Source organism: Pleurodeles waltl, chromosome 1_1, assembly GCF_031143425.1.
Source record: "Pleurodeles waltl isolate 20211129_DDA chromosome 1_1, aPleWal1.hap1.20221129, whole genome shotgun sequence".
Taxonomy (NCBI): Eukaryota; Metazoa; Chordata; class Amphibia; order Caudata; family Salamandridae; genus Pleurodeles; species Pleurodeles waltl.
Genome location: NC_090436.1, coordinates 790989817 through 791015543, shown reverse-complemented (window position 1 = coordinate 791015543; position 25727 = coordinate 790989817). Strand labels below are relative to the sequence as shown.

The following is a 25727-nucleotide window of genomic DNA, read 5'->3' as shown; positions in this document are numbered from 1 at the left end:
TACATTTAAAAAAATAAAAATTGCAATCTTAATAGGAAGGTTGGAGCTTTTCTAAATTCAATTGAAGCCACACATTGTCCGTACTATCATACTATATTCTGTACATTTAGCCACCTTATTTACATACATTTTACTAATGTGTAATATTTCATTTTCTAAGCAGTCCCGGACCTCTGGGGAGGCTTTGCGGACCCCCCGGGTCTACGGACCACTGTTTGGGGAACACTGCCTTTGATAAAGTCTACTCTAGTTTAAAGGACAGTTCCATGTTAGCTGTAGACATTCTGAAAAGCGGTCAACACACATAGAGGCAGCTTCTCTTTGCACCCCTTTTATTAGTCCACAGAAGGAGTAAGGGGGCAAACTGCAGCCTTCCCTTCACTCAGGGAACAGTTGTGCTGGAAGGGGGAACCTTTAGTATTACGTACCAGTTGACACAGATGCAGGAGTAAAGAGGTAGTATTGGGAATATGGTGTATACTATCAGAAAGTCTGGTAATATAGTGCCTGACTGCAGGACCCAGTTATCAGCTTCTAGTCCCAGAACATAGATACGAACGTTTGATTGGCTATTAAATACCTTATCTTAATTTGATTGACTTGCAATAGTAAAGAAAGTTCTGCACTTTATTACTCATACAATGCCTCACTTAGGTGGTGACACTGTAGTGCGATTATGTAAATATCGCTCTCGCAGTTTGCACTTTTCCCGCCTATACACTAACTCAAGTCATCATCACTTGCGCAATGGAATCCAAAAGGGACATGTACGCAGGTATTAGTATTCAAATAGATGCCCCGGGGAACTGAGGGACCCCATGAAAGGGCTGCTGCACAAATATCACATTTTTGTGGAACAAATAAGCTCCACCTGATTGTTTACAGATCTAGTGAACTGGAGTCTGTAGCAAATGATGAATGCCCCAATGTGTTTATTTATTTATTGCTATTGTGCTCAGTGCAAAGGCTCATGCATAGGCCTTCAGGCAGATTTGCTGATATGATGATGGAGGAGAAGTTACATTAAAGGGTCAAGGGGTGGCAAGTGGAATAGAACTAAGTGAGAAATTAGAGTACAACCGGAAGTTTCTTAGATCTTCCACATACTTGAAGAGGATATATAGCATCTGAATAGAGATTCAGAGGGAAAGAGACCCATAGAGTAAAGCCCTAGTACCTGGAACAAACTTCACTAATAACATTTATACTTTCTAGTGTGAAGAACTACTTTGTTATGTTAGGACTTCTTTTTGGGATCTAGCATGCTTGTATGCTTGGAAACTAATTGTATGTTAACTATGGACATGGCCACTCGGCTCTTTGGGACGACTTCACAAAGGCATGCACCATTGTTTGTAAGAAATTCACATGAGGGTTCCTGAAAGGCATAAATTATTTTACTGCTGCTATTTTCTCTGCAATGAGGGTGTAGAAATCAATAAATATCCCGATGCAGAGGGTGAGGAGTGCGTACATCATGGCTTGGTTTCCTTAAATGTTTGTGAACGCCCACAAATTCATGAGTTTGCAGGAATTCACAAACTCGCACCCAGGGCCAGGTTCGGGATCAATGACAATCTTTCTCGGTGCCTCACCTCCAATGATCGCCATGGAGTCCCTCACTACTAGCCTCAATCGGTGCCCCTCATATCTCCATAACCTCATCTTACTCTTAATTTCTTTTTATGGCGCTACTCATCCCAGTGTGGGGTGTCAGAGCTCTTTACATCACTCACACATTCAGTACAAAGAAAATGAATCATACATGTGTAAATCAATGTAGCATAAATATTACTAAAGTCAATGAGGTCTACAAGATGTAGGAGTCACGTGTCATCCATACTGGTAGCCATTATCAGTAAGGATAATGTGCTTGGTCTGGAGAAAGACAAACTCGGTATTTTAAATGTAACACAGTGTTTGTGGTTGGTTATACAAATGCGAATGTATTATTACCAAAAATAACCTTTTTTAGGAAACATACAATAATTAAAAATCGAGAAAAAAGGCAACAAGGTTCTAAACCTATGCCTTGCATTTTGCATACACTCTTTGATTGTGTTTTGTAGCTCACTGTGCTGTATTAGAAGGATTGTAACTCATGAACTGCAAGTAACAAAATAATCTATGTGATAAACACAGTAACCCACGGAATTCTCTATATAAAATGCAAATGCCTGACCTGTACGTTACATGTTGTGGTTTGCAGCAGGCACATTACCGCTCCGTGAGACTTTATAATGAGTCAAAACTTGAGACTAAACACAAATGTCTTTAGCACGTACATTAACCACCAGAGTTATCTTGCCATTATTATTAAACCCTGAACATTTTATACTATGTACAATTTGCATACTATATACAATTATGCATTATGGAAATTAGAGCTCAGGAAATATGTCACATGACATGCCAAGTAGTACTTCACCTGGAAACCTGCCCATGGTGCAGCTTTCCAGATGTACGTCTCAGAACATTGTCAACGCCCACAGGCAGGAGATTTTCTTTCAAAATGTTGCCCTTTGTGTATGACCTAGAGATTTCAGTTCCACCTGCTGCTTAACTCAAAGCCAGAGGAGAAAATTCAGAACAGGCCGGTGTGGCCACAGGCATGGACCTCATTTAGGGGTCGCAAGGGGTCGCAGCTGCGACCCCTGGCTTGACCCTGGATTACCCCTGGCACTGCCTTTGTAAACCCTGGCCTCAGAGGTGGCAAAATCAGTGCCAGGAACACTGGGCAGCTTGTTCCCTCCACTCTCCTTGTTTTCTGTAAATTTTGTTTATTATGCTAAAAAGTGAATAATATTATATTATTCACTATCAGTGCAATAAAAATGGAGTACAATTAGCTAGAATATGACCTTCTGTGGCAGCTGAGGTAAGTAAAAAATGCTAAATGTATGTTGTGTGCATGCCTGCAGGTGAGATGGTGTTTATGAGAGAGAGAGGAAAGAGAGAGAGAGAGAGATAGAGAGAGAGAGAGAGAGAGAGCTTAATTTGTAAAGAAAAAGGTGCAGGTGCCCAAAGCCCTCCTCTTGAACACGCGGCTGCTGCAATTAAATGTGCGAACACAGAATACTGAGGTGGCGTAATCCTGAAGCCATCTCGGGCCTCCCCTTCAATCCATATAAAGCCCCTCCCTGCCCCTTCAGCTCACTCTTCCAGCTTTCTACTTTCTCCCTTTGTGACGCTTTTTCGTTTTTCCCTTCCTCCGTCTTTCCCATATGTGTCTTTTGCTCGTAGCAAATGCTTGAGGCAGAAGAATAAGCCCCTGCCCTCAAAAATAAGTTCCGGTGCTCAGCACCGGAAACAACAAGCATAAATTAAGCGCTGGAGAGAGAGAGAGTTTGTGTGTGTGTGTATGTGTGAAAGCACATGTGTGTGAGTGAAAGGGAAGGTCAAAGGGCATGTGATGTCACTTCCACTGCCCATAGCATTTTGGTGAGATGACATCCATGGCCAAAGGGACTTTAGGAGCAAAAACGCAGTATTATTTGGTGCTTTTTTAAATTTTCTCATCTTCAAGGCAGGGAGGCCAACATAATAATCATTGCCAGTCTGGACAAGACGACTGTGAGAATTAAAGAGAACTGGGGACGCAGAAGTAGCAGGGAAAGGTACTGCATCCTATATGCAAATGAAAAACTACACTTTTGATTGCAGCATGGATTTGAGATAATAAGGAAAGTTCTGCATCGAACCTCAGTAGATGGTTTCATCCCCACAACCAGGTGGTAGGGCAGGCTTCCTTTGTTCAAAGAGCAGTCAAGCAGCATCTGTGTTCCTTCAGGCTTAGGAGCAATGTTTCAGTCACAGCCCCACTGAGAGATTGAGTGGGCATTTGGTGGGCAGGATGCCATGCTCATGGGGTGGTCCCCTTCTGCTGGTCCAGTGGAGACCAGCTCTCCATATTTAGATGTTCCTACCTCTTGGACATGGAGTTTTAGCCACACATGTTGCTGCTGATGAGGTGGGAGCACTTTCAGCGCAGATGAGCCACCATGTAGTGGTATCCTAATCGTAATTATTTGTTTCACAGAAACAAATCCTCAACGTGTTATTTTTTATTGGAAAACAAAAAGGCAATGTCCCTGAAGGGCTAGAAGTTTTCTCCCAGCATAAAGGGGGCATTGTTGTATTTTTCTTGAATGAAATCGCAACCTAGGTTTAAACTCATTCAGAAGGCTCACCCTGAACGGGGTTGGCCTCCAAATGCAGGTTACCAGTACCGACTCTGATGGCTTGCAAGGGGTTTGACCATGGAGCCAGCTGAGGCACTGCTATCAGGCGCTCAGCCATTTCCTCATCTCTAAATGAGATGAGAAGACAGAGACTGCTGATATTTGTCTCATCCCCTTTACTGCCAACTTCTGGCATACAGTTCACAACTTACTGGCAATCCCAAGAATTCTACTCTGTGCTGAATTGGCTCTGGGTAAATGTAGGAGGCTGGTCTGGCTTATAGTGGGTACCAAGGGTACTTACATTCTGTGGCAGGTCCAGTTATCCCTTATTCGTGTAGAAGAGGTGTTTCTAGCAGCTTAGGCTGATAGAAGGTAGCTATGGAAAAGCAGCTAAGGCTGAACTAGGAGACATGTAAAGCTCCTACTATACCACTGGTGTCATATGCACAATATCATAAGAAAACACAATACACAGATATACTAAAAATAAAGGTACTTTATTTTTATGACAATATGCCAAAAGTATCTCAGTGAGTACCCTCAGTATGAGGATAAGTTATATACACAAGATATATGTACACAGACCAAAATTATGCAGATAATAGCAAAAGGAAGTAATGCAGGCAATGTAAAGTTACAGTAGATTGCGATAGGAGCACATAGGTATAGGGGCAATACAAACCATATACTCCAAAAGTGGAATGCGAACCACGAATGGACCCCAAACCTATGTGAACTTGTAGAGGGTCGCTGGGACTGTAAGAAAACAGTGAGGGTTAGAAAAATAGCCCACCCCAAGACCCTGAAAGGTAGGTGTAAAGTGCACCTACTACCCCCAGAGAGCACAGAAGTCGTGATAGGGGGTTTCTGCAAGAGGAACAACACCAGCAATGCAACAACAGTGGATTTCCGGACCTGGGTACCTGTAAGAGAAGGGGACCAAGTCCAAGAGTCGCAACAGTGTCGAGAGTGGGCAGGAGCCCAGGAAACGCCAGCTGAGGGTGCAAGGAAGCTGCCACCTGTTAGAAGAAGCTTGGAGTTCTGCAAGAAAGAAGAGGACTAGGAACTTCCCCTTTGGAGGATGGATGTCCCACGTCGTGAAGAAGCTTGCAGAGGTTTTCCCACGCAGAAAGACCACAAACAAGCCTTGCTAGCTGCAAGCGTTGCAGTAGAGGTTTTTGGATGCTGCTGTGGCCCAGGAGGGACCAGGATGTCGCCACTTGGAAGAGGAGACAGAGGGGGCGCCCAGCAACATAGGGAGCCCTCACAGAAGCAGGCAGCACCCGCAGAAGTACCTGAACAGGCACTTAGAAGAGGAGTGAATTGGAGTCCACCCAAAGTCACAAAAGGGAGTCCCACGACGCCGGAGGACAACTCAGAAGGTTGTGCACTGCAGGAAGGAGTGTCGGGGACCCAGGCTTGGCTGTGCACAAAGGAAATCCTGGAAGAGTGCACAGGAGCCGGAGCAGCTGCAAATCACGCGGTACCCAGCAGTGCAGTCTAGCGTGGGAAGGCAAGGACTTACCTCCACCAGACTTGGACTGAAGAGTCACTGGACTGTGGGAGCCACTTGGACAGGGTTGCTGAGTTCCAGGGACCACGCTCGTCGTGCTGAGAGGGGACCCAGAGGACCGGTGATGCAGTCTTTTGTTGCTTGCGGTTGCAGGGGGAAGATTCCATTGACCCACGGTAGATTTCTTCAGAGATCCTGGTGCAGAAAGGAGGCAGGCTACCCCCAAGCATGCACCACCTGGAAACAGTCGAGAAAGCCGGCACATACAGCGATACAAGGTTGCTAGTAGTCGACTTGCTACTTTGTTGCGGTTTTGCAGGCGTCCTGAGCAGTCAGTGGTCGATCCTTTGGCCTAAGATGAAGAGGGAGATGCAGAGGAACTCTGATGACCTCTTGCATTCGTTATCTGGTGAGATCCCCAAAGCAGAGACCCTAAATAGCCAGAAAATGAGGTTTGGCTACCTAGGAAGGAGGATTGGCTACTAAAAGAGGTAAGAGCCTATCAGAAGGAGCCTCTGACGTCACCTGCTGGCACTGACCACTCAGACCAGTCCAGTGTGCCAGCAACACCTCTGAATCCAAGATGGCAGAGGTCTGGAGCACACTGGAGGAGCTCTGGGCACCTCCCCTGGGAGGTGCAAGTCAGGGGAGTGGTCACTCCCCTTTCCTTTGTCCAGTTTCGCGCCAGAGCAGGGCTGGGGGATCCCTGAACCAGTGTAGACTGGCTTATGCAGAGATGGGCAGCATCTGTGCCCATCAAAGCATTTCTAGAGGCTGGGGGAGGCTACTGCTCCCCAGCCTTTCTCACCTTTTCCAAAGGGAGAGGGTGTAACACCCTCTCTCTGAGGAAGTCCTTTGTTCTGCCTTCCTGGGCCTGGGCTGCCTGGACCCCAGGGGGGCAGAAACCCATCTGAGGGGTTGGCAGCAGCAGCAGTTTCAGTGAAACCCCGAAAAGGCAGTTTTGGCAGTACCCGGGTTCTGTGCTAGAGACCCGGGGGATCATAGATTTTCTCCCCAATACTAGAATGGTATTGGGGTGGCAATTCCATGATCTTAGACATGTTACATGGCCATGTTCGGAGTTACCAATGTGACGCTACACATAGGTGGTGCCCTATGTGTAGGGCACGCGTGTAATGGTGTCCCCGCACTCACAAAGTCTGGGGAAATTGCCCTGAACAATGTGGGGGCACCTTGGCTAGTGCCAGGGTGCCATCACACTAAGTAACTTGGCACCCAACCTTCACCAGGTGAAGGTTAGACATATAGGTGACTTATATGTTACTTATGTGCAGTGTAAAATGGCTGTGAAATAATGTGGGCATTATTTCACTCAGGCTGCAATGGCAGGCCTGTGTAAGAACTGTCAGAGCTCCCTATAGGTGGCAAAAGAAATGCTGCAGCCCATAGGGATCTCCTGGAACCCCAAAACCCTGGGTACCTCAGTACCATATACTAGGGAATTATATGGGTGTACCAGTAGGCCAATGTGAATTGGTAAATTTAGTCACTAGCCTGTTAGTGACAAATTTGGAAGTAAATAGAGAGCATAACCACTGAGGTTCTGGTTAGCAGAGCCTCAGTGAGACAGTTAGGCATCACACATGGAACACATATAGGCCACAAACCTATGAGCACTGGGGTCCTGGCTAGCAGGGTCCCAGTGACACATAACAAACATACTGACAACATAGGGTTTTCACTATGAGCACTGGGCCCTGGCTAGCAGGATCCCAGTGAGACAGTGAAAACACCCTGACATATACTCACAAACAGGCCAAAAGTGGGGGTAACAAGGCTAGAAAGAGGCTACTTTCTCACAGTAAACAAACACAAATGATGGACTGAAAGCAGAACCAATCAAACATTCACCCCCAGTCACAGATCTGGGTTTAATCAATCAATTATTTTGCTCACCATGCCACCCCAGTTTGGACCCAACCATATGCAAATCATTCTTGACCCTGTTCCCCATGGGAACAGTCCAGCCCAAACTGCCAAGCCAGGTCCTCCCTGGACAGGAAACAAGCATCCTGGGACCTGCTTCAGAGTGTCACCATTCATAAGCCAGACTAGCATAGTGAGAATTGGTTCTGGGTGTCATCACCACATTTATAAAAACCCATCTTGTAGTCGGTGACAAAGATTTACTATGGTACCACTGAGATCTTGAATATAATGTAAGAGAAGGACGACCCTTGCAAAACTCTATAGACAATTTTGTTGGAGAGTTTACCCTGATGGGTCCAGTTCATCTTGAAGAACAAGAGTCAGGGTGGACCTGCCATTATCAGTAATGGGCTAAGGCATTAGTAGAGCAATACATAGTGTTCTCTCAAAGGACTGGCTAAGATCTTCACTGCGGCTTCAGAGATTTATGTCCTGCTTCGAAAAGATAGCAGAAATGGGAAATGCTCAAGAGAAACTATGGAAGAATTGTTCTGTGACTATGTTAAAGGATCAATAATGTGGTCTGATACCATACATAATTCCTTTGAAGAATTAACACACGAGCTAGCCAGGATGCAGGGCAGTGATGCCACTCAGATGTCAAAGAGTCTGTAAGTTGTAATGTGCTTGCGATGTGCTCTTCCTCATCATCTTCATCATCTACCTCATCATCTCTTCCTCAGCATCTTCCTCACTATCTTTCCTCATCATCTTCAACATCAACTGCATGTTTGTTTATGTAATTCATGTTTGATTAATTAAAATCATTATGTGTTAAAAAAAATCGGTACTTAGCATTAACACAATAGATATTTACTTCAACCAGTGCATTATTAGTAAAAGCAGTAATGTTAAAAAGTCAGTTTTGCAGCATCAAGGGACTGATCCTTCTTAAGGCTAAGAAAATAAGGAATAGACATCACAGTCATTAAGGATAGCTGTTAAAAGAATGTGAACCCACTGGGCAAAGAGGCACATGGACACACACGTGAGGTGAGCGATCTTTGAGGGTAATAGGACTGATTAGCAGCACACCTAACATAAGGTAAGAAGGTTAAGGATTAACATTAGCGGTCTACCTAGGGAACTGGGGGAGTTTCTGTAAAGCACAAGTCCACACATCATCAGTAGAAATCGTACGTGGCCTATGATGTTCAATTTCTTACTTGGGTAGGGAAATTTGAGTATCAAAACAACAGCATCACCACTTGCCTAGAACAAGTTCCTGGATGAAGGAAAGTTATCAGTGTCTGAACAGTTCTAAGACAGTGTTCCTAATAGAGGGAGAACCAGCAGGATTTAACCTGGTGTTTCTCTCAAAGAAAGAGTTTGGAGCCATGCCAACTCTTTCTCAGAGAAATATGATTTAATATAAAACTTTCTTTTTATCAGCAATTCAATAAGGTAGTTTAAATATCAGTTTCTATAACATGCATCATGAATAGGCATTCCCGTTATTATATGAAATTAATCTGCATGGATTTTGGGCACATATCCACCTTCTAAAGCAGGTGAAATATATGCCCCCAAAACAGCCTGGAATTTAAGGAGATGAGTGAGATACTACTAACTCCAACATGGTATTCCCCATTCCAGCTGCTAAATGTATAATGCACTAGGGAAGGTGTGGGGTCCTGTGCAGTGTTAGTAATACTGGTACAGTATCACTGTGCCATTTTAGTAGGTTACACTTAATGAATAGGTTTGTAGGTGCTTGTCGGATGACCTTAGGCTATACGATTTTTGTGTCTGAAGGATCTTGACCATTTTCTTTCCTTTTCCATACTCCAGTTCTATCTTAGCTTATTGGACATCTAAATTATCTAGTGCTTTATTTAAATATTATGCTTTTTGCATAATTTTCAATTTCCATTTTGATTACTGTAGGATGGAAATTGATCAGCGCAGATCCCCTCCTTCGCCTGTTTAAGCGATCGATGGACTGTCAGACCACCGCCTGCAGCAGGAGCCGAACCCCAGGCATTGATCTCTTCTTCCCCTTCCACATCACCCAAACACATTTTTGTAAAATGATTTGCTTGCCTTCTCCTCTTTCATTGCTTAAAAAGGGGCCTTTTGTTTTCACGTGCTTGATATTAAAGGGAGGAACAATGCTGTTGAATTGCACAAGTGATCGGCCACTCATGACCCAGCATCACTCCCATGCAACATACCAGCTACCTGGCCTTGCTGATGGTTTGGACGTTTCACTGTTGGACTACACTTGTACTGCTGCTTGCTGACCTCACATGTATAAAACTCGTCACTTTCTGCTGCTAGACACAATGTGTCAAATGTGTATTACTATGCGGAGGTTCAAAGGAGCGCTATGTCTTCATGTACTAACCACCTCCTCGCTTACCCCCTCACCTAATAATGGCCCCTTATTCCATAACTATATATCTCAAGCGCATTATAAGATAGTGTTGCGTTCTGCATATCTTCAGTCGCTGCTGCTAACAGATGTACGTTCATTTTTAAGTATAATGTGAAATGCATCAAGTTGTACTAACGCTCATTAACTTTTGTTGTGAAGTAATCTAGCCCTCTTTTGATCCTAGAGTGCTACATTAACAACTCAACAATAAATGAAATAAAGTAAAAGGCCCTGGTAAACATGCAGGCAACATGTCCCCATTAGCACAATCTCACTGTTAAGCAAGCGCTGGTTACAGTGCCTCCTTGATGTGCTGGGTTTATGGTCATTTACATTTTATTGACTACAGTGGGGTAACCCTCAGTGGAAGCATTAGTACTGACCCGCTTTTCTTTCGGAATGATAATGGCTTCCTTATTCTCCTCAGACACCAGGACGCACGTGCTGTAGGAAGACTTCAGTATGTTAATAACCAAATCATTGGAGAGCACATCCAGCTTTTTGACCTCGTCGCCAGTCACGTTCACACTTCCTGCGATGCCGTACCTGAAAAATTGATAAAAAATAACCATCTGTAACACACATTAACGTTTTTCGTAAATCTAATGTGATAAAGAACATCCCTAACACTGAAATGTTGAGAATTTGAGAACTGCAAGTTCCTTCTGCACGATTCCTTTTGTGCACCCTGGGGGCGTCAGAGATGTCTGAAGGATGTGGCTGGGGGCCTGAGTGTGCACAGGGCGCAGGAATGACCTTTTTAGGTTTTGCCTCAATGGTGCTGCATAGCAGCCCCTTCAGGCACACCTATTGTGACTGTGATTTCCAAAGAAGGTCTCACACGTCATCGATCTTTGGAGAAAGATGGAAAAGCAACACAAAAAGAGAAAGCAGAAAGCCGCAGGAGTGAGCAGGAAGGGCGGGAGTGGCTGTAAATGGATTAAAGTGGCCCAAGATGGTTTTAGGATTACACTGCCTCAGTCTTCGGTGCTCACACACTTAAATGCAGCAGCCGCAAGTTTCAGAGAAGAATTTTGGGTACTGTCATCTTTCTATTTACAAACAAGACACTGGTTTAGTCCTACAAGTTACTTACCTTCGGTAACAAAATATCTGGTAGAGACATATTCTAGTTGCTGAGATTTTTCTTCGAGCAATACCCTTGCGTGTTGGTAGGTGGCGTTGGCCGACTCCGCGGGCGTCGTTAGCGTCATAGTCACTGTGATGACGCCGGGAGTAGTGTATTGACGCCGCCTTTGCACAGTGACATCAGTTTCTTTAAACAACTTTCCACGCCAAAGTGCAGAGCAGCTAAGAACACTGAGATTGGTGCACCAGAGCTAAGGACCTGAAAGGGGAATCCCTGTCCCTAGAAATCAGTTCGTCAGCGGGAGGATGGGTGCGCGGTAAGGATTCTGCAACTAGAATATGTCTCTACCAGATATTTCGTTATCGAAAGTAAGTAACTTGTACATCTAATAGAGACTTCTAGTTGCAGATTCCTTACCTTAGAATATATACCCAAGCAATGCCATCCTCGGAGGTGGGTTGCGAACCAAGATCATACTAGCAAGTCCTGCAGGACCGAACGACCAAAGTAGCCGTCCTGACGGACCTGACTGTCCAGGCAGTAGTGTTTAGCAAATGTGTGCAGGGACGCCCACGTAGCTGCCTAGCAGAGATCCATGACAGGAACTCCGTGTGCTAACACAGTGGAAACAGCAGTTGCTCTGGTGGAATGAGCACGCAAGCCCTCAGGGAGTTGCTTCTTGGCCAAAGCGTAGCACATTTTGATGCAAAGAAGCACCATCGAGAGATGGTATGCTTTTGCACCGCCTTCCCTTTTTTTGCACCCACATAACCGACAAAGAGTTGATCGTCCACCCAGAAATCATTAGTACGATTAAGATAGAACGGCAACGCTCATTTTGGGTCCAGACGGTGGAGTCTCTCCTCCTCATGAAAAGGATGTGGGGGGGGTGTAGAAAGTAGGCAGGGTGATGGACTGGCCTACATGAAAAGGCGTAACCACCTTTGGAAGGAAGGAAGCCTTAGTGTGTAACACCACTTTATCAGGGTGCACAGACAAGTATGGGGGTTTAGACAAAAGGGCTTGGAGCTCACTCACTCTGCGAGCAGAGGTGATGGCAACAAGAAAGACAGTGAGGTGAGGAGCCGCAAGGGACAATTGTGCATCAGCTCAAACGGAGTACACATTAAACAAGTAAGGACAAGCTTGAGGTCCCACTGAGGCATGATAAATGGGGTGGGGAGAAATAAATGGGTGAGGCCTTTTAGGAATCATCTCACAATAGGAGATTTGAAAAGTGAGGGCTGATCAGGTAATCTAAGGAAGGCCGAAATGGCAGATAAATACCCTTTAATGGTGCCCAAAGCAGAGCCCTGCTGGGCCAAAGAAAAAATGAACAGAAGAACCTTGGATAGAGGGGCAGAGAGGGGATCAACAGATTTGTTGGTGCACCATGCCACAAATTTATTCCAACGACAGGCATATACAGTTTTGGTTGAGGGACACCTGGCTGCCAAGATAACATGGCATACTTCGGGTGGAAGATCAAAAGTCGTCAACTGTCGCCGCTCAATCTCCACGCATGAAGGCGGAGGTTGGACAGGGTCAGGTGAAGAGCCATCCCCTGTTGCTGCTACAGAAGATCCGCCCGAAGAGGCAGTTTGAGTGGAGGATCAATGGACATGCTCAATAGCTCTGGATACCAGACTCTCCGTGCCCAGTCCGAAGCCACCAAGATGACTTGGGCCTGGTCGTTCCTGATCTTCTTGAGATCTCCGGGCAGAAGTGGTATAGGCGGAAAGGCGGAAAGGAGGCCGGAGTTCCACTCAAGACGAAAAGCGTCTCCAGGCGAGTGCCGCCTTGGAAACTCCAACGCGCAAAACAGCTGACATTGCGCGTTCTCTGCGGAGGCGAACAGATCTAACTAAGGCTCTCCCCACTGCTGAAAGGGACCTTGCGCCACCTCTGGATGGAGACGCCATTCGTGATAGGCTGTGCATCGACAGCTGAGTTTGTCCGCTCTGGCGTTGACAGAACCTACCAGATGTTGAACCACCAGGGTAATGCCCTGATGTTCCAGCCATGTCCAGAGGCGTAGTGCCTCTTGACAAAGGGTCCAGGACCCTACTCAGCCCTGTTTGTTGCAGTACCACATGGCGGTAGTATTGTCTGTGAACACCTGCACTACTTTCTCTTGGAGAGAGGGAAGAAATGCTTTCAAAGCAAGCCTGATCGCTCGGAGCTCCAAAAGATTGATATGAGCCCAGACTCCGCCGGAGACCAGAGGCCTCTGATCTCCGCCTCTACCATGTGGCCACCCGAACCCAGAAGTGGCGCATCTGTCACTATAGATAGATCTGTTTGGGGAAGGGAGAGGGATCTGCCATGGACCCAATGCGGATTCGAAAGCCACCACTGCAGGTCTTTCGCAGTCCCCTCTGAGATCTGGACCATGTCGGAGAGATTCCCCTGATGTTGCGCCCACTGGAGCTACAAGTCCCAGTGCAGAGCCCGCATATGCCATCTGGCATGTGTTACTAGCAGGATGCAGGAGGCCATGATGCCCAGCAGCCTCAAAGTCAGTCTCACCGAAACCCAAGACCGAGGCCGAAAGATCGGAATCATAGCCTGAATGTCTTGGACTCGCTTTTCGGGAGGATAAGCCCGAAAGTGCACTGTGTCCAGAACAGCTCCAATGAAGGGGAGCGTCTGAGAGGGAGTCAGGTGTGACTTCAGCATGTTTATAGTGAACCCCAGCGTGTGCAGTAGGTTCGCCGTACTCTGAAGGTGGGATACGACTTTCTGGGGCAAGTCCGCCTTCAACAGCCAGTCATCGAGGTAGGGGACGACTGACACCCCTAACCTGCGCAGATGAGCTGCACCACCGCCATCACTTTCATGAACACCTGATGGGCACTGGTAAGGCTGAAGGGGAGCACAGTAAACTGAAAGTGCTCTTGACCTACCACAAATTGTAGGTAACGTCTGTGGGCAGGCAGGATGGGGATGTGGAAATAAGCGTCCTGCAAGTCCAACACTAACATCCAGTCTCCTGGGTCCAAGGCCGACAGAACCTGAGCCAGGGTGAGCATTTTGAATTTCTCCTTCTTGAGGAAGTAGTTCAGGTCTCGAAGGTCTAGTATAGGATGGAAGCCCTTGTCCTTTTTCGGAACCAGAAAGTAGCGGGAATAACAACCACAACCTACTTCGGGCACAGGGACCTTTTCTATAGCTTCCTTGGCCAAGAGAGCTGTGACTTCCTGGTGGAGAAGTGCCAAATGATCCTCTGGATAGTGACTGAAGGGTGGAGGCATGGCTGGTGGAGCAGAATCAAAAAGGAGGGAGTAGCCTTTTAGAACGATCTGCAAAACCTACCTGTCCGTAGTGATAGATTCCCAGTGGGGCAGGTGATGGCAAATCCTGCCGCCAACTGGATGGGAGTAAGGGGACGGACTAGGAGGGTTTGGAGGTTGCAGCGGGGCAGAGGTGGACTGGGCAGACCTTTGGTTCCCTGTCCCACGCCCATGTGGGATTCCGCATCCCCGGCCATGCAGAGGCACGGTGGCTGGGAGGAAGACACAACAGAGAGCCCCTTCCGTGGCCACAAAAGGGGCGAAAAGCAGACTGCAGGGGGCGAGGGGCAGAGGAAAGGCCAAGGGACCGAGCTGTAGCCCGGGAATCCTTGAATCTCTCCAAGGCCGAATCCTCTTTCTCTCCGAAGAGACAGGAGCCATCAAAGGGCATGTCCATGAGTGACTGTTGGACGGCCCCAGAAAAACCAGAAGTACGCAACCAGGCATGGCGTCTCAATGCCGCTGTCGTAGCAACCGATCTGCCCAGAGAGTCGGTCATGTCCAGCCCACAATGGATCGTGAACTTTGCCACATCTCTTCTATCGTTCACAGCCTGGGAGACGATAGCACGGGCCTCCTCCAGTATATGCGGCAGGACTTGCACAACCGTATCCCACAAAGAGTGGGTATAGCGGCACAAAAGGCATGCGATGTTCACAGACCGCAGCACGAGACTAGAGGAAGAAAACAACTTCTCACCAAACTGTTCCAGCATTTTTGATTTTCTGTCAGGGGGTGCGGAAGGGAATGCGCCTGAAGAAGAGGAAGCCTGGATGACAAGACTATTAGGCATGAGGTGTTCGGACAGGAATTTAGGGTCGTTCGGGGTGGGCCGATGGCAGCATGCGATAGTCCTATTCACAGGAGCCCCTGTGTTGGGTTTGGACCAAGTACCCAAAAGGACATCAGTGAGGGCTTCATTGAATGGTAAAAAGGGTTCTGAAGTGGAAGCCCCAGGTTGAAGCACCTCCGTCAGGATATTAGACCTGACCTCTACAGTAGGAAGCTCAAGGCCAAGGACCTCAGCTGCCCTACTGACCACCATACCATAAGTTGCTCCCTCTGCCGTAGCCACGGTAGGAGGAGACAGCATGCCAGCGTCAGGAGAAGTATCCAGACCACTGGCGTCGCCCAATTCCTGAGCCTAGTCCAAAGATGGGTCATCCTGGTATTCATAAGGGTCCAGGGACCCCTCCAAATCCTCCCCAAATTCGTACCCATAGGAAAAAGGGTCCGAATCCGACCTGGGGCGAATAGGCCCCATTGAAGTCAAAGGCGGCGTCAGCCGACGCCGCTCCAACTCTGAGTCGTCAGGGATAAGGATTGGGTCGACATCGATAGTGGGCACTACTGACATCGGGAGCGTTGACAATCGACCTGGTGCCGGGGAAGGTCTTAAAGGTGTGACCGGTGCCAGTGCGGATCCGTAAGCGGATCCGGAGGTGACCTCGGTGGCCGAAGCCGAAGCCACCGGCGCGGAACCCGAAGGCCCCTCAACCGAACCCCTTGGGCCCGAAGGTGCCGTATCGGAGTTGGTCAACCCAAAGATGAGGCGCATGGCCTCATAAAACTCTTTAAGCTGGGCGGGGGTTGCTCCGGCTCCGGGGAAGCGCAGAGCAGACGCAGGCTCCGAGGACGGAGGCCTTGAGCATCGACGCTCTTCCTGTGTCACGTCAGCTGAGCAACGGGGCGAAGTCGGAGAGTGAAGGACCTCTTTGGCTTCTTCTTCTTCTTACCTGCACCCGAAGATTTAGAAGAAGATGAGTGGTGATGGCTCCGCGAACAGTCTCGAGACCTTCCTCTCGATCGAGACCGGGACTTACATGGAGTCGAGTGCTGGGCTCCATTAGCTTTAGGGACCGCTCCCTCAAAGCCTTCGGGTGCATGACCTGGCACTCGCAGCACGACTTCAGGTTGTGGTCGCACTCAAGACACCACAGGCAAACCCGACGAGGATCCGTCACCGACATCGTGCGGTGACAGTCCTTGCACGGCTTGAAAATGGACTTCAGGAACATCCTCGACGCACCAAAAATTCTCACAAAAACTCAAAAAAACGGTCAAAGTTGGTAAAAAAGAGACCAGGGTAGCTCTTCTCCGGATCAGCGCATGGCACGGAAAAGAAAGAACTGACGTCACTGCGCAAAGGCGGCATCTATATACTACTCCCGACACCATCATGGCGACTATGACGCCAATGAGGCCTGTGGAGTCGACCAGCGCCACCTACCGACGCGCAAAGGTATTGCTCAAAGAAAAATCTCTGGATCCAGTCTGACGCCTGGGGGAAATTCTAAGGTGAGGAATCTGCAACTAGAAGTCTCTATCAGAAATAAATAACAGCAACCCATATGTCTGTGTGAACCTGGGTATTTAGTTCAATGGAGAACAGAGGTTTGCACGGACCTAATTTGAGCTACAATAAATTCATACACAGTGAAATCACTGAAAGCAAGGAATACAAAAAAACATAATACATATTCTAATTTTAAGGTATGGTTTATATACAGCACAAACCAAATTCATTATATGTAACGTGACATAGTAACTGTAAAGTGACCTCAGTGAGAAAACCAAGAATTAGTGAACAGCAGTACTTGAATAAATACTTGTGTGTCAGTACATGTGGTATACAACCAGTCAAACACTCTTAGTCCATTGCAACAGGCCCACAGTGTTCGTGTAAATCACGGAATGGCTATAAGTTTGTATAAAATGTTGACGATGTTTCGACCACCAAAGCCAATCCAGGGGGGCTCATCACGACATAAGAATACTTGAGGGACACCTTTTGTGGTGTAGGTCACAGAGCAACGCTGTACTTTACAGCATGCAAGTGCAGCTCAAGTGAACCACTTCAGAAAAGGTATAGCAACAGTTATGGTGACTCATGTTCAATGAAGCTGAGAGTGAGACATCAACTATGTCATAGAAGGAGGCAGGGAGGAGGCCACCATCGATACTCTTCACACAGGGGTAACTCTTCTGATTGCTGTTCCCCCTTGTGAACGCATCTACTGCTGATGGGACAACGTGTTCCCATGTGGTTATTCCGCTAACACTGATCCATCCAAGGTCTTGGTCACATGTTGTTGGCAGGAGTGTCCTGTCAGGAGACTCCTAAAACAAGGGTACAAAAGAAAAGGAGTCTGTCCCACTTAACTAGTTGTTAACCTGTTTGATTGGGGGGGGGGGCGTTTCAAAGGGACCCTCTTCCCCATCTCCTGCACACCAAGAGTCTGACCCACTACAAAGGATACCTGAATGTCCTGGAGGAGCCAAGTAGTTCATATTTGCTGTCTGAGGTCTCTCCAACACACCATCTTAGTTATGAATGGATGTAGCACATATAGAATGGATTCCAGTGCCACTATGGAAATATAGATCACTTTCTCTTTAGGCAGATGTGTATAAGTGTTCATGCGTAATGCTGTCACTCGCAGTGCAAAAGAGCCAATGTTTAAAGTGTGCTGACCCACTGCCCCGTGCTTTTCTTTGTGAAAGGAGGGAGCATGATTTGAAAGACAGTTAACAGATCATGACAATTTTTTTTTTTTTCATTTCATAAGTTTGGAGACACAGATAAAGCTGTCTTTAGGCCTGACCTTAAAAGAGTTCCTCTGCCTCTCTAGCAGGAAAAATAAACAAACCTCAGAAAGGAGCCCCGCTACCAGAAAATGGGAAGCTTGGCCAGACCTTCACCCTCTGCCAGAATGGAACGTTTGGTCAGACCTTCGTCCACTGACAGCGAGTATGAAGCTCCTCTTTCCTTGTCAGAAGCACACACCACTGCACAATAGTCCAGCCCTAGGGCTGCACAAGCAGACCTGATTTCCCCACACCTCCATCAAGTGAATTTCCCCCATTACCCCGTGCCCCAGCACTCCCACTTGAGGGTTTCTTGCACGCCACCTGAATGGCTAGTTTGTCCCTTTCACCCAAGTATTCCTGCTTGGTAGGCCACCCCCTTCATGCACTCCTGCTTGCTTCCTTCACCCGGGCAATCAAATTCTCCTTCTCCCCTGTCCCCTATATGCTTCGACTTGCCCCTTCCCATAACCACCAACGGACCCTCTCTTGCCCCACTCTCCTCCCAGGAGCACCTATGGGGAGCAGGAGTCAAGTGTGTGAGGGAGAGGAAAAGCTGACTTGAGCAATGAGTCAGGATGGTAGGTGGACAAGGGAAAGTAAGTGTAAAAAGTAACTTGAAGCTGTGTGTGTGTGTGTGTGTGTGTGTGCGCGCGCACACACATGTGTTTGTGTATTGTGCACACTGCCCAGTCTGATAAAAAGCTATCCCTCTTGCAACTTTGGTCATTTATGGAAACTGGAAAAATGCTGGCTTTCACAGCTTAGTGTTAATTCTTGGCTACTTGTGGGTATACAAGGGATGATGCCCATTGTTTACCCCGGTACAATGTTGGCCCTTGAATAAGGGGGGTAGTTCTTGGGAACATGCGGGCATTTCAGGGGATAGTGAAAACAGAAGTCAGGTGTATGAGTACTGATTTCTGCTGAGCAAGAATAAGGTGTGTTCAGGGGCATTCATTGGGTGAGCTTTGCAGAAAGAGTGAGCATCGTACTCTGTGGAGCTGCATGGCTGCTTCCTTTATTAAGGGGATGGCTTATGAGTGCACCATTTTTTAATTCTGGATCTGCCCATGTTTGGTCTCTCAGAACCCTGCAGGACCCTACAGCATGGCCTGAGCTACAATCAGCCGCCCTTAAGCAGTTGCCTTGAAGCACCACCACCAGAAGCCATAATGGGGTGCTAAAATGCCATAAATGGCCTAACAATGATCTCACTGGCAGAGGAGCAGAGACACCCAAAAGGCAGATTGGTATTTTGCCAAGGGCTCTGAAAATCATCGCACTGGATAAGGTTTGCAAACATGTATGAAGGAGAGTATGTTGGATTTTGTAACAAACACGCGAGACAGCTGGCGACTTGTATCATGACACAGCAATCAAATCACATTGGGCTGAGCTGTGGTTCGATGATTGGCCTTGTTCACACAGCACAATGTGGCCTTAATTTCTATGACTAAGACAGGGACCGCTTAACAAGACAATTCCAAGAAGTTCACTGACTATGGTAGTTTAGCTGGTGATGTAATATCAAGGGATATATCAAAGTTCACTCGGTGCGTTTTTCCGCATTCTGATTCTGCCAGTAAGGAATGTCGCATGGTTTCTCTGAAAATGTCATTATCCGGTTCTAGGAGCTCAGCATGTCCCTCAACAAGTTCATCTGGATGAAATGAAGGAGAGAGCAACACCTATGTTTCTTCTAAAACGAAATCTATCTTGATAACAAATAGGGCTACTGTGTGTCCTGGGAATGTTGTTAGTAGTTGCATACAAACTACACAGTGACTACGAACACGAGGAAATGTTTGGGAGAGAATATACAAAAGGAAGCCAGTATATGGACGGTCACCTACCAGGCTCACCCTGGTCAACTGCTCCTGTCCAAATCAATGGTCGGAAAATACTAGAGAAGGCACTTAACCAAAGAACTAAACAGATGGCTAATTGCCGTGCAAATCTGCAGTTCATGTCAGTAACTGTGTAGGGGTATTTGTAGAGTGCAAACTTAGCAAGAGAGCAGCACATCGTAGAACAAAGGCAGAAGCCTTGAATTATGATTAAAGACCGTTTACAAAGAAGCAGGATGTTGGTGGTTGGTGAATCCCACCGTGTGGCGATGCAATGTTCTCTGAAGAGATGATGTGTCCTCAGATCCTTTCTGGACTGTACAAGAGTTTTTGGGGATGCTGTTTGAGATCCTGGGAGCATTGCTATAGATCCTGGGAGCTCTGCTTGGCATTGCCACAGTATGACACCTTGTATCTGAAAGTTCTTTTCCCTTGTAGGCTGGAGTGAGTGGTGAGAGACAGAGACAGACCATAAGATACAGATTAAAAAGGCTCCTTTTATTCAAACAGTTACTTCAGTCCATAGTTACCCAGTGTCAGGTTTAGGACATTGAGTATGACCTTGCTTCTCCTGCCAATGACTTTGGCTCCCAGACCTGCCACAATCCTTATTCTTCCTGAAGGAACATCAAGGCATAATCTTCTAAAGCCCAGAGTAAATGTAGAGCATTTTCATGAACAACCCACCAGGGAGGAAGGAGGTACTACTGCAGAGGCCGTAAGCACTTAAAATATTTTGGTGCCCCCATATGTATCTAATTCAAAATATAAACAATAATAAACTGCAAAATAAAATGTTATTTTTCAAAATGAAACAAAACTTACAGTAAGAAGGAAAATAAGGTTTCTTTTTGTATACTTCCACTTTATTTATATTTGAAAAGTTTTTTGCCTACTTTTTCTAATTGCAAAGTCTTTGATCAGATCCTCAAAATTAATCTTATATAACACATCTGCTTCCATACTTAGTAGAGATAAGGTACCCGGCCTGCCTTCTTGCATAGTTGTTCTGTTGGGATTTTTAATATACTTCAACTGAGAAAATTAACGCTCAGCTGAGCAATTTGTGGCCATTAATGTTAACATTATGTGAAAGCAAATGTCTACATTTGGAAAGGCACACTCAATACCGCATTGTACAATTATTTTATAATGTTCAGCATGACTGAATCTTGCTTTTACATTTTGTGTTGTACTGAACTTAAGGCACACATATGAGTGAAACTGCTGAACAGAAGGAGTTGCCCTTAGAAGAGAAGAAAATGCTGGATGGAGGAAATACCCCATAGCCCAGGAATGGGATGAATTAGTAGAAAAATTCACATTGTTGGATAAAGAGGAACATGACCAGGATGCATCCCAATGATACCCATAAGATAATAATCACTAAGTACATAATAAAATCGACGAAACGCTTCCAACCCCCCACCAGAACTTTTCTCTCACATACATCAATAATGTATAATAATTGATAACAGTCAAGAATGCAGCGATAGAAAATGTATCCTCAACACCAAGATGTCTGATTAATGGTCAATAGTTGGTAGTTAAGAATAATGTTCGATGTCAAGAACACAAGGTGACATAATAACTTGAAAACACCAACGCAATAATGCACGTAGTCCACCATATATGACATACTGAACGAGACAGTTTAAGGACAAAAGAGTCGATATGTAAAGACACACAGAATGTAATAGCATAAAAATTGGTGAAAAATACACATGTAAAACCATATATGTCTTATGTGCTCTCCATTATTTCTTATGTTTATGAAAACAATAAAATATGGTTTTTTTTTTAAATGAGTGAAACTGCTGAAGGTCAGCTGAGAAATGAGTGTTCATGTCCTCTGGGTAAGCATCAATTAGCTTTTGACAACACTGAGAATACCTTTCAATTTCAGTACATGATGAAGTGACGTTATGTGGCACATCACTTAGAAATAAAATCTATGCTATTTGTTTGCATGTCTTCCTCTTCTCATATCAGTTTCAAGTTTGTCAACAATTGTGTAAAATGTGGCAATATGAAATGTATCTCTGGCATTCAGATATACTTCTGGTGCAGCATCTCCGCCATTAGGTAGCTTCTTTCTGATACATTTGCAAGCTTGAGCTGCCTTGTAATCAACACCTGGTAGCATTTCCTGTGTGGCAGCCTCTTATCTTTCAAATTCATCTCATGAAGTGCACAGTTGGCAGCCAATGATCCATACAGATCTGCACGTTTTTGAGTTCACACTGTGTGGCAGTTACCAGATTCTAATTTTGTTGTATTTCAAAGATGAATGTATATCATTAACCTCTATTGTTACTATTGTATTAATATTTGTATTACTTACCCCTTTTGCGGGACCAGGTTCAGCTGTACCATTTGCAGTTTTGCACTGTATGGTCCATGGTAAATCCAGCAATAGAAAATGTCTGTGGTACCCCCCCTTCCCTTGATGTCCTAAGCACATGCTTATTTTTACTTAATGGTTAATTCTGCCTTAGTACCATGCAAATAGAGACTTTAATAAAGTTACCTCAAGTGAGTACTAATATGAGCCACACAGGCTGGATGTGTGCTATAGAACATGTGCACTGGCTAACCCCAGCTTACTGTGTATTTCACCCAGACCACACACTGCTGAGGGATTCCAAATTCCCATCTGAAAAAGTCCATTGGCATTGCTGCCCTCCACCAGAAAGGGTAAGATGCTGAACTGAATTTGGGCCCAAGGCCAGCAGGTATAAAACTGCAGTGACACCACACCAAATAGGGGAAATTCTATGTTTGCACCATTTAATTCTCGCGTCCCAGTCAGTTTGTTCCTCGTCCAAGCTGAGGAATAGGTGGCAGCAGGTAAGAACAGCAGGCTGGGCAACTTTTTCCAACTATGCTGGTGCCCAAAGTCCCTGCAACCACAAGTGACATATGAAGCAATGGAGATGACCTAGTCTGCTAATCTTTGGTCCATGAATATGTTGGAAGCTAAAGAAGAGCAGAGTTATGGCCGATGAAAAGGAGAAATGGAACAGTACAGCTAGCCAGCAGAAGGTGATTGAATAATAAATGTTTTCATAGCTTTTTAATATGCATGTGTGCCTGTGTGTGTGTGTTCATGTGCCAGAGTACGTGTGCATATCTGTGTACAAGCACAGTTGCAGATGTATGTGCATGTGTCTGTGTGTGTGAGTGTTCCGCCATCTGTCCTATGCACATTAGCTGGATAATTACATTCAGATAAACAAATACCTCAGGGTAAACTTATAGGACATCCCACTATTATTGGTAGTCTGGGTATGGTTAAAAAAGCTGAGAGACATGTTTCTGGGTACTATGACCTTTACATCTATTGTTTGGTAAGAGGAATGGTTTTGGGCACTGTGATCCTCACATATACTTTCCTGTCAACATATGTCAGCCCATAAACTAGCCTAGTCTTGAGCATTCATCAGGGCAAAAAAAGACAGAGACAAAAGATCCCTCCTTATTTTAATACTACCTCTACATGCAGATGACACAAAGTCTCCCTACCTTGCCTGCAGGAGGATGTCCACTCAGTTTGGGAAGGTAATTTATAACATGGTCAGGTGCTGGGCGAGTGGCTCCTATAGACACACATTCGTCAAGGATCGGTGTCCATTTGTGTACCAATCTGCTGAATGCCTTCACGTATTTGTGTGAATTATTGCTATATTAGTGGCATCTATGGCTTTATGGTGCCCATCCCTTGGAAAATTCCAACCTTGGCATACTAAGGGCTTCCATGGCATAAGGTGCGCCTCTCTCAGCAAAATGCTGACATTGTCTTATTGGTGATAATTATTCACATCCTGGGAGCATCCCTGCCATCTTGGTGCTCACCTATTCGCTGAAGACTGACTTTAACACATCACTGTCAATTATTGGCATATTGGCTGAATACGGGCATGATGATGCACACCCTCAGTAGCGGCTGGTGAGCTTTGAAAGTGGTGGGGCATAAATTAATACCAGCCAGGAGTTCACCCCTTTTTAAAAAAAATATATTGCCGGACTCAAACTCACTTCCTCTTACATTTGCTCTCTTCCCCTCACTTACGCTAACTCACCTTTTCTCACTTACTCACTCTCACTCATACTCACTAATGCCTCAGCCCCCTTAGTCCTCTCCTCCTATCACCAAGAACCTGGAGACGAAGCAGAAAGGGATGGCCTGCCCACTTGCAGTGTTCATGGACACATGACATGAAACGTGTGTTTTCTTGAACATTGCTAATCGGATAGATTGAAAAATGTGCTGGGGTCTCATAGGAGGCAGAGGAACTGCACCATGAAGCTACTAATAAGAAGCTAATTCTGCCACCCTTGTTATACTGCTGGCACTAGCATAATAGTGATAATTTACAGTGTATTGTGGGCATGAGATGGTGAAACTTGAGCATGCTAGTCATAATATATATGCATGTTGTAGAGTCCAGCTGGACTCGTTCTAGTGTTTCTGCCAGCCACTCTGCTGAGGGCTGGTCTTACTTGTGTAACCTACACCCACTCAACACAGGCGACACCAGTCAGGTGACCCTGCCAATAAAAGGGGCCGGGCGCACGTGCCTGAGGCCAGTTCAGTACCACCCTACCACCGTGTCTGCGTCATCTCATTTACGAGCATGAGGGCCTAGGGCCCCACATTACACATGTGTGGCATGCTAAATTGACATTCGTTCACCAAACAAGTATTTACTGAAAATGCAAAGGTGGTCGAGGAACTCACACTTATTTCCCTAGAATGAAAAGCATGCATTTGCTAAATAAAAATGTGTTTATTTTTATAAGCTAAAAAGCTAACGGTTGAGGACAAAATGATTCATTTTCCAAATACATATTTAAGCAGATATTTCTGTGATAGTCAGTGTCTAGAATCTTACTCTACAAGATTAGTCTGCTGTCTGTTTTCACAAGGTCTCCATAACCTGACCACCAGCACTTTTATATGAGCCAATAATATCTGTTTAACTCTTCTGTACTGTCTGAGATTGTGAGTTGTGTATTTGTTTCCATTTTACCTTTTACACACAGATTGCAAGGGACAACATAGGATGGAGAATTTACTTGGAAAAGGCAGGATGACAAAATGAACCAAAGTGAAATGTAGAGGTGTAGCCATACTGAGCTTGTTTTGTCAGAGGGAAGCTTGCATTACCGACGTGTTGCTCATCCTCTGCAAAAAACACGTAGTGCTGCTGTTCAGGCCATGCCTATGGTGATGTGCACTTGTACAAAGGGAAATTGACTTAAATGTTCTGCCTCATGGGGAACTTTTCAACTGCCGCTGGCTGCGCTTTCCATGTTCGTGTGTGTGTGTGTTAACTCGCACTGTTGCTGGGTATGGGGTTCTGTTGTTAGGGAAACCGGCGAAAGCTCGTTGCAGATATTTGTTTATTTTTAAAATGTCTTAATCTTCTTGTTATAGTCACTACTTAAAGTGTAGAAAAAGAATGTGCAAACTAGCAGTAATGTTCTACTGACCTCTTGTGGTTGGCAGTGGAATGTTCCCACAAAGATAAGCATTGCCGAATTAAGTGTAACTGATTACATCTAAAAAATTATATATTGCAATTGTATTTATATAGCGTTTACTGACCCCTGACGAGGCGTCGAAATGCTTCTTAAATATACCATGCGTCCTTAAAATTTAAATGTCATAGGAAGCCGTTTCGATGAAAGCACAGACGAGTCCAAAGAGAGTTGGTTTCTTCTCTGAGTGTGAGTTGAGCCGAAAGAGCTGGATTCTCATCTGAGTGTGAGGTGTGCCTGGAAGGTGTTGGATTCTTCAGTGAATGTGAGAAGATCATGGATTCTGAGATTCTGTGGTGCAGCGGGACAGATTTTTCTGTGAGTCTGAAGTGGGTCTG

The 25727-nt window shown here is 45.7% G+C and overlaps 1 protein-coding gene across 1 annotated transcript in view; it reads right to left on the bottom strand.

The window, feature by feature from the left end:
- Window positions 1-25727, bottom strand: part of LOC138287567 (fructose-1,6-bisphosphatase isozyme 2) — a 260398-nt gene that overhangs the window by 217658 nt on the left and 17013 nt on the right. Inside the window, exon 2 of the mRNA XM_069228127.1 lies at window positions 10408-10570. Coding sequence (XP_069084228.1) covers window positions 10408-10570 — 163 coding nt within the window. The remainder of the gene's footprint in view (window positions 1-10407; window positions 10571-25727) is intronic.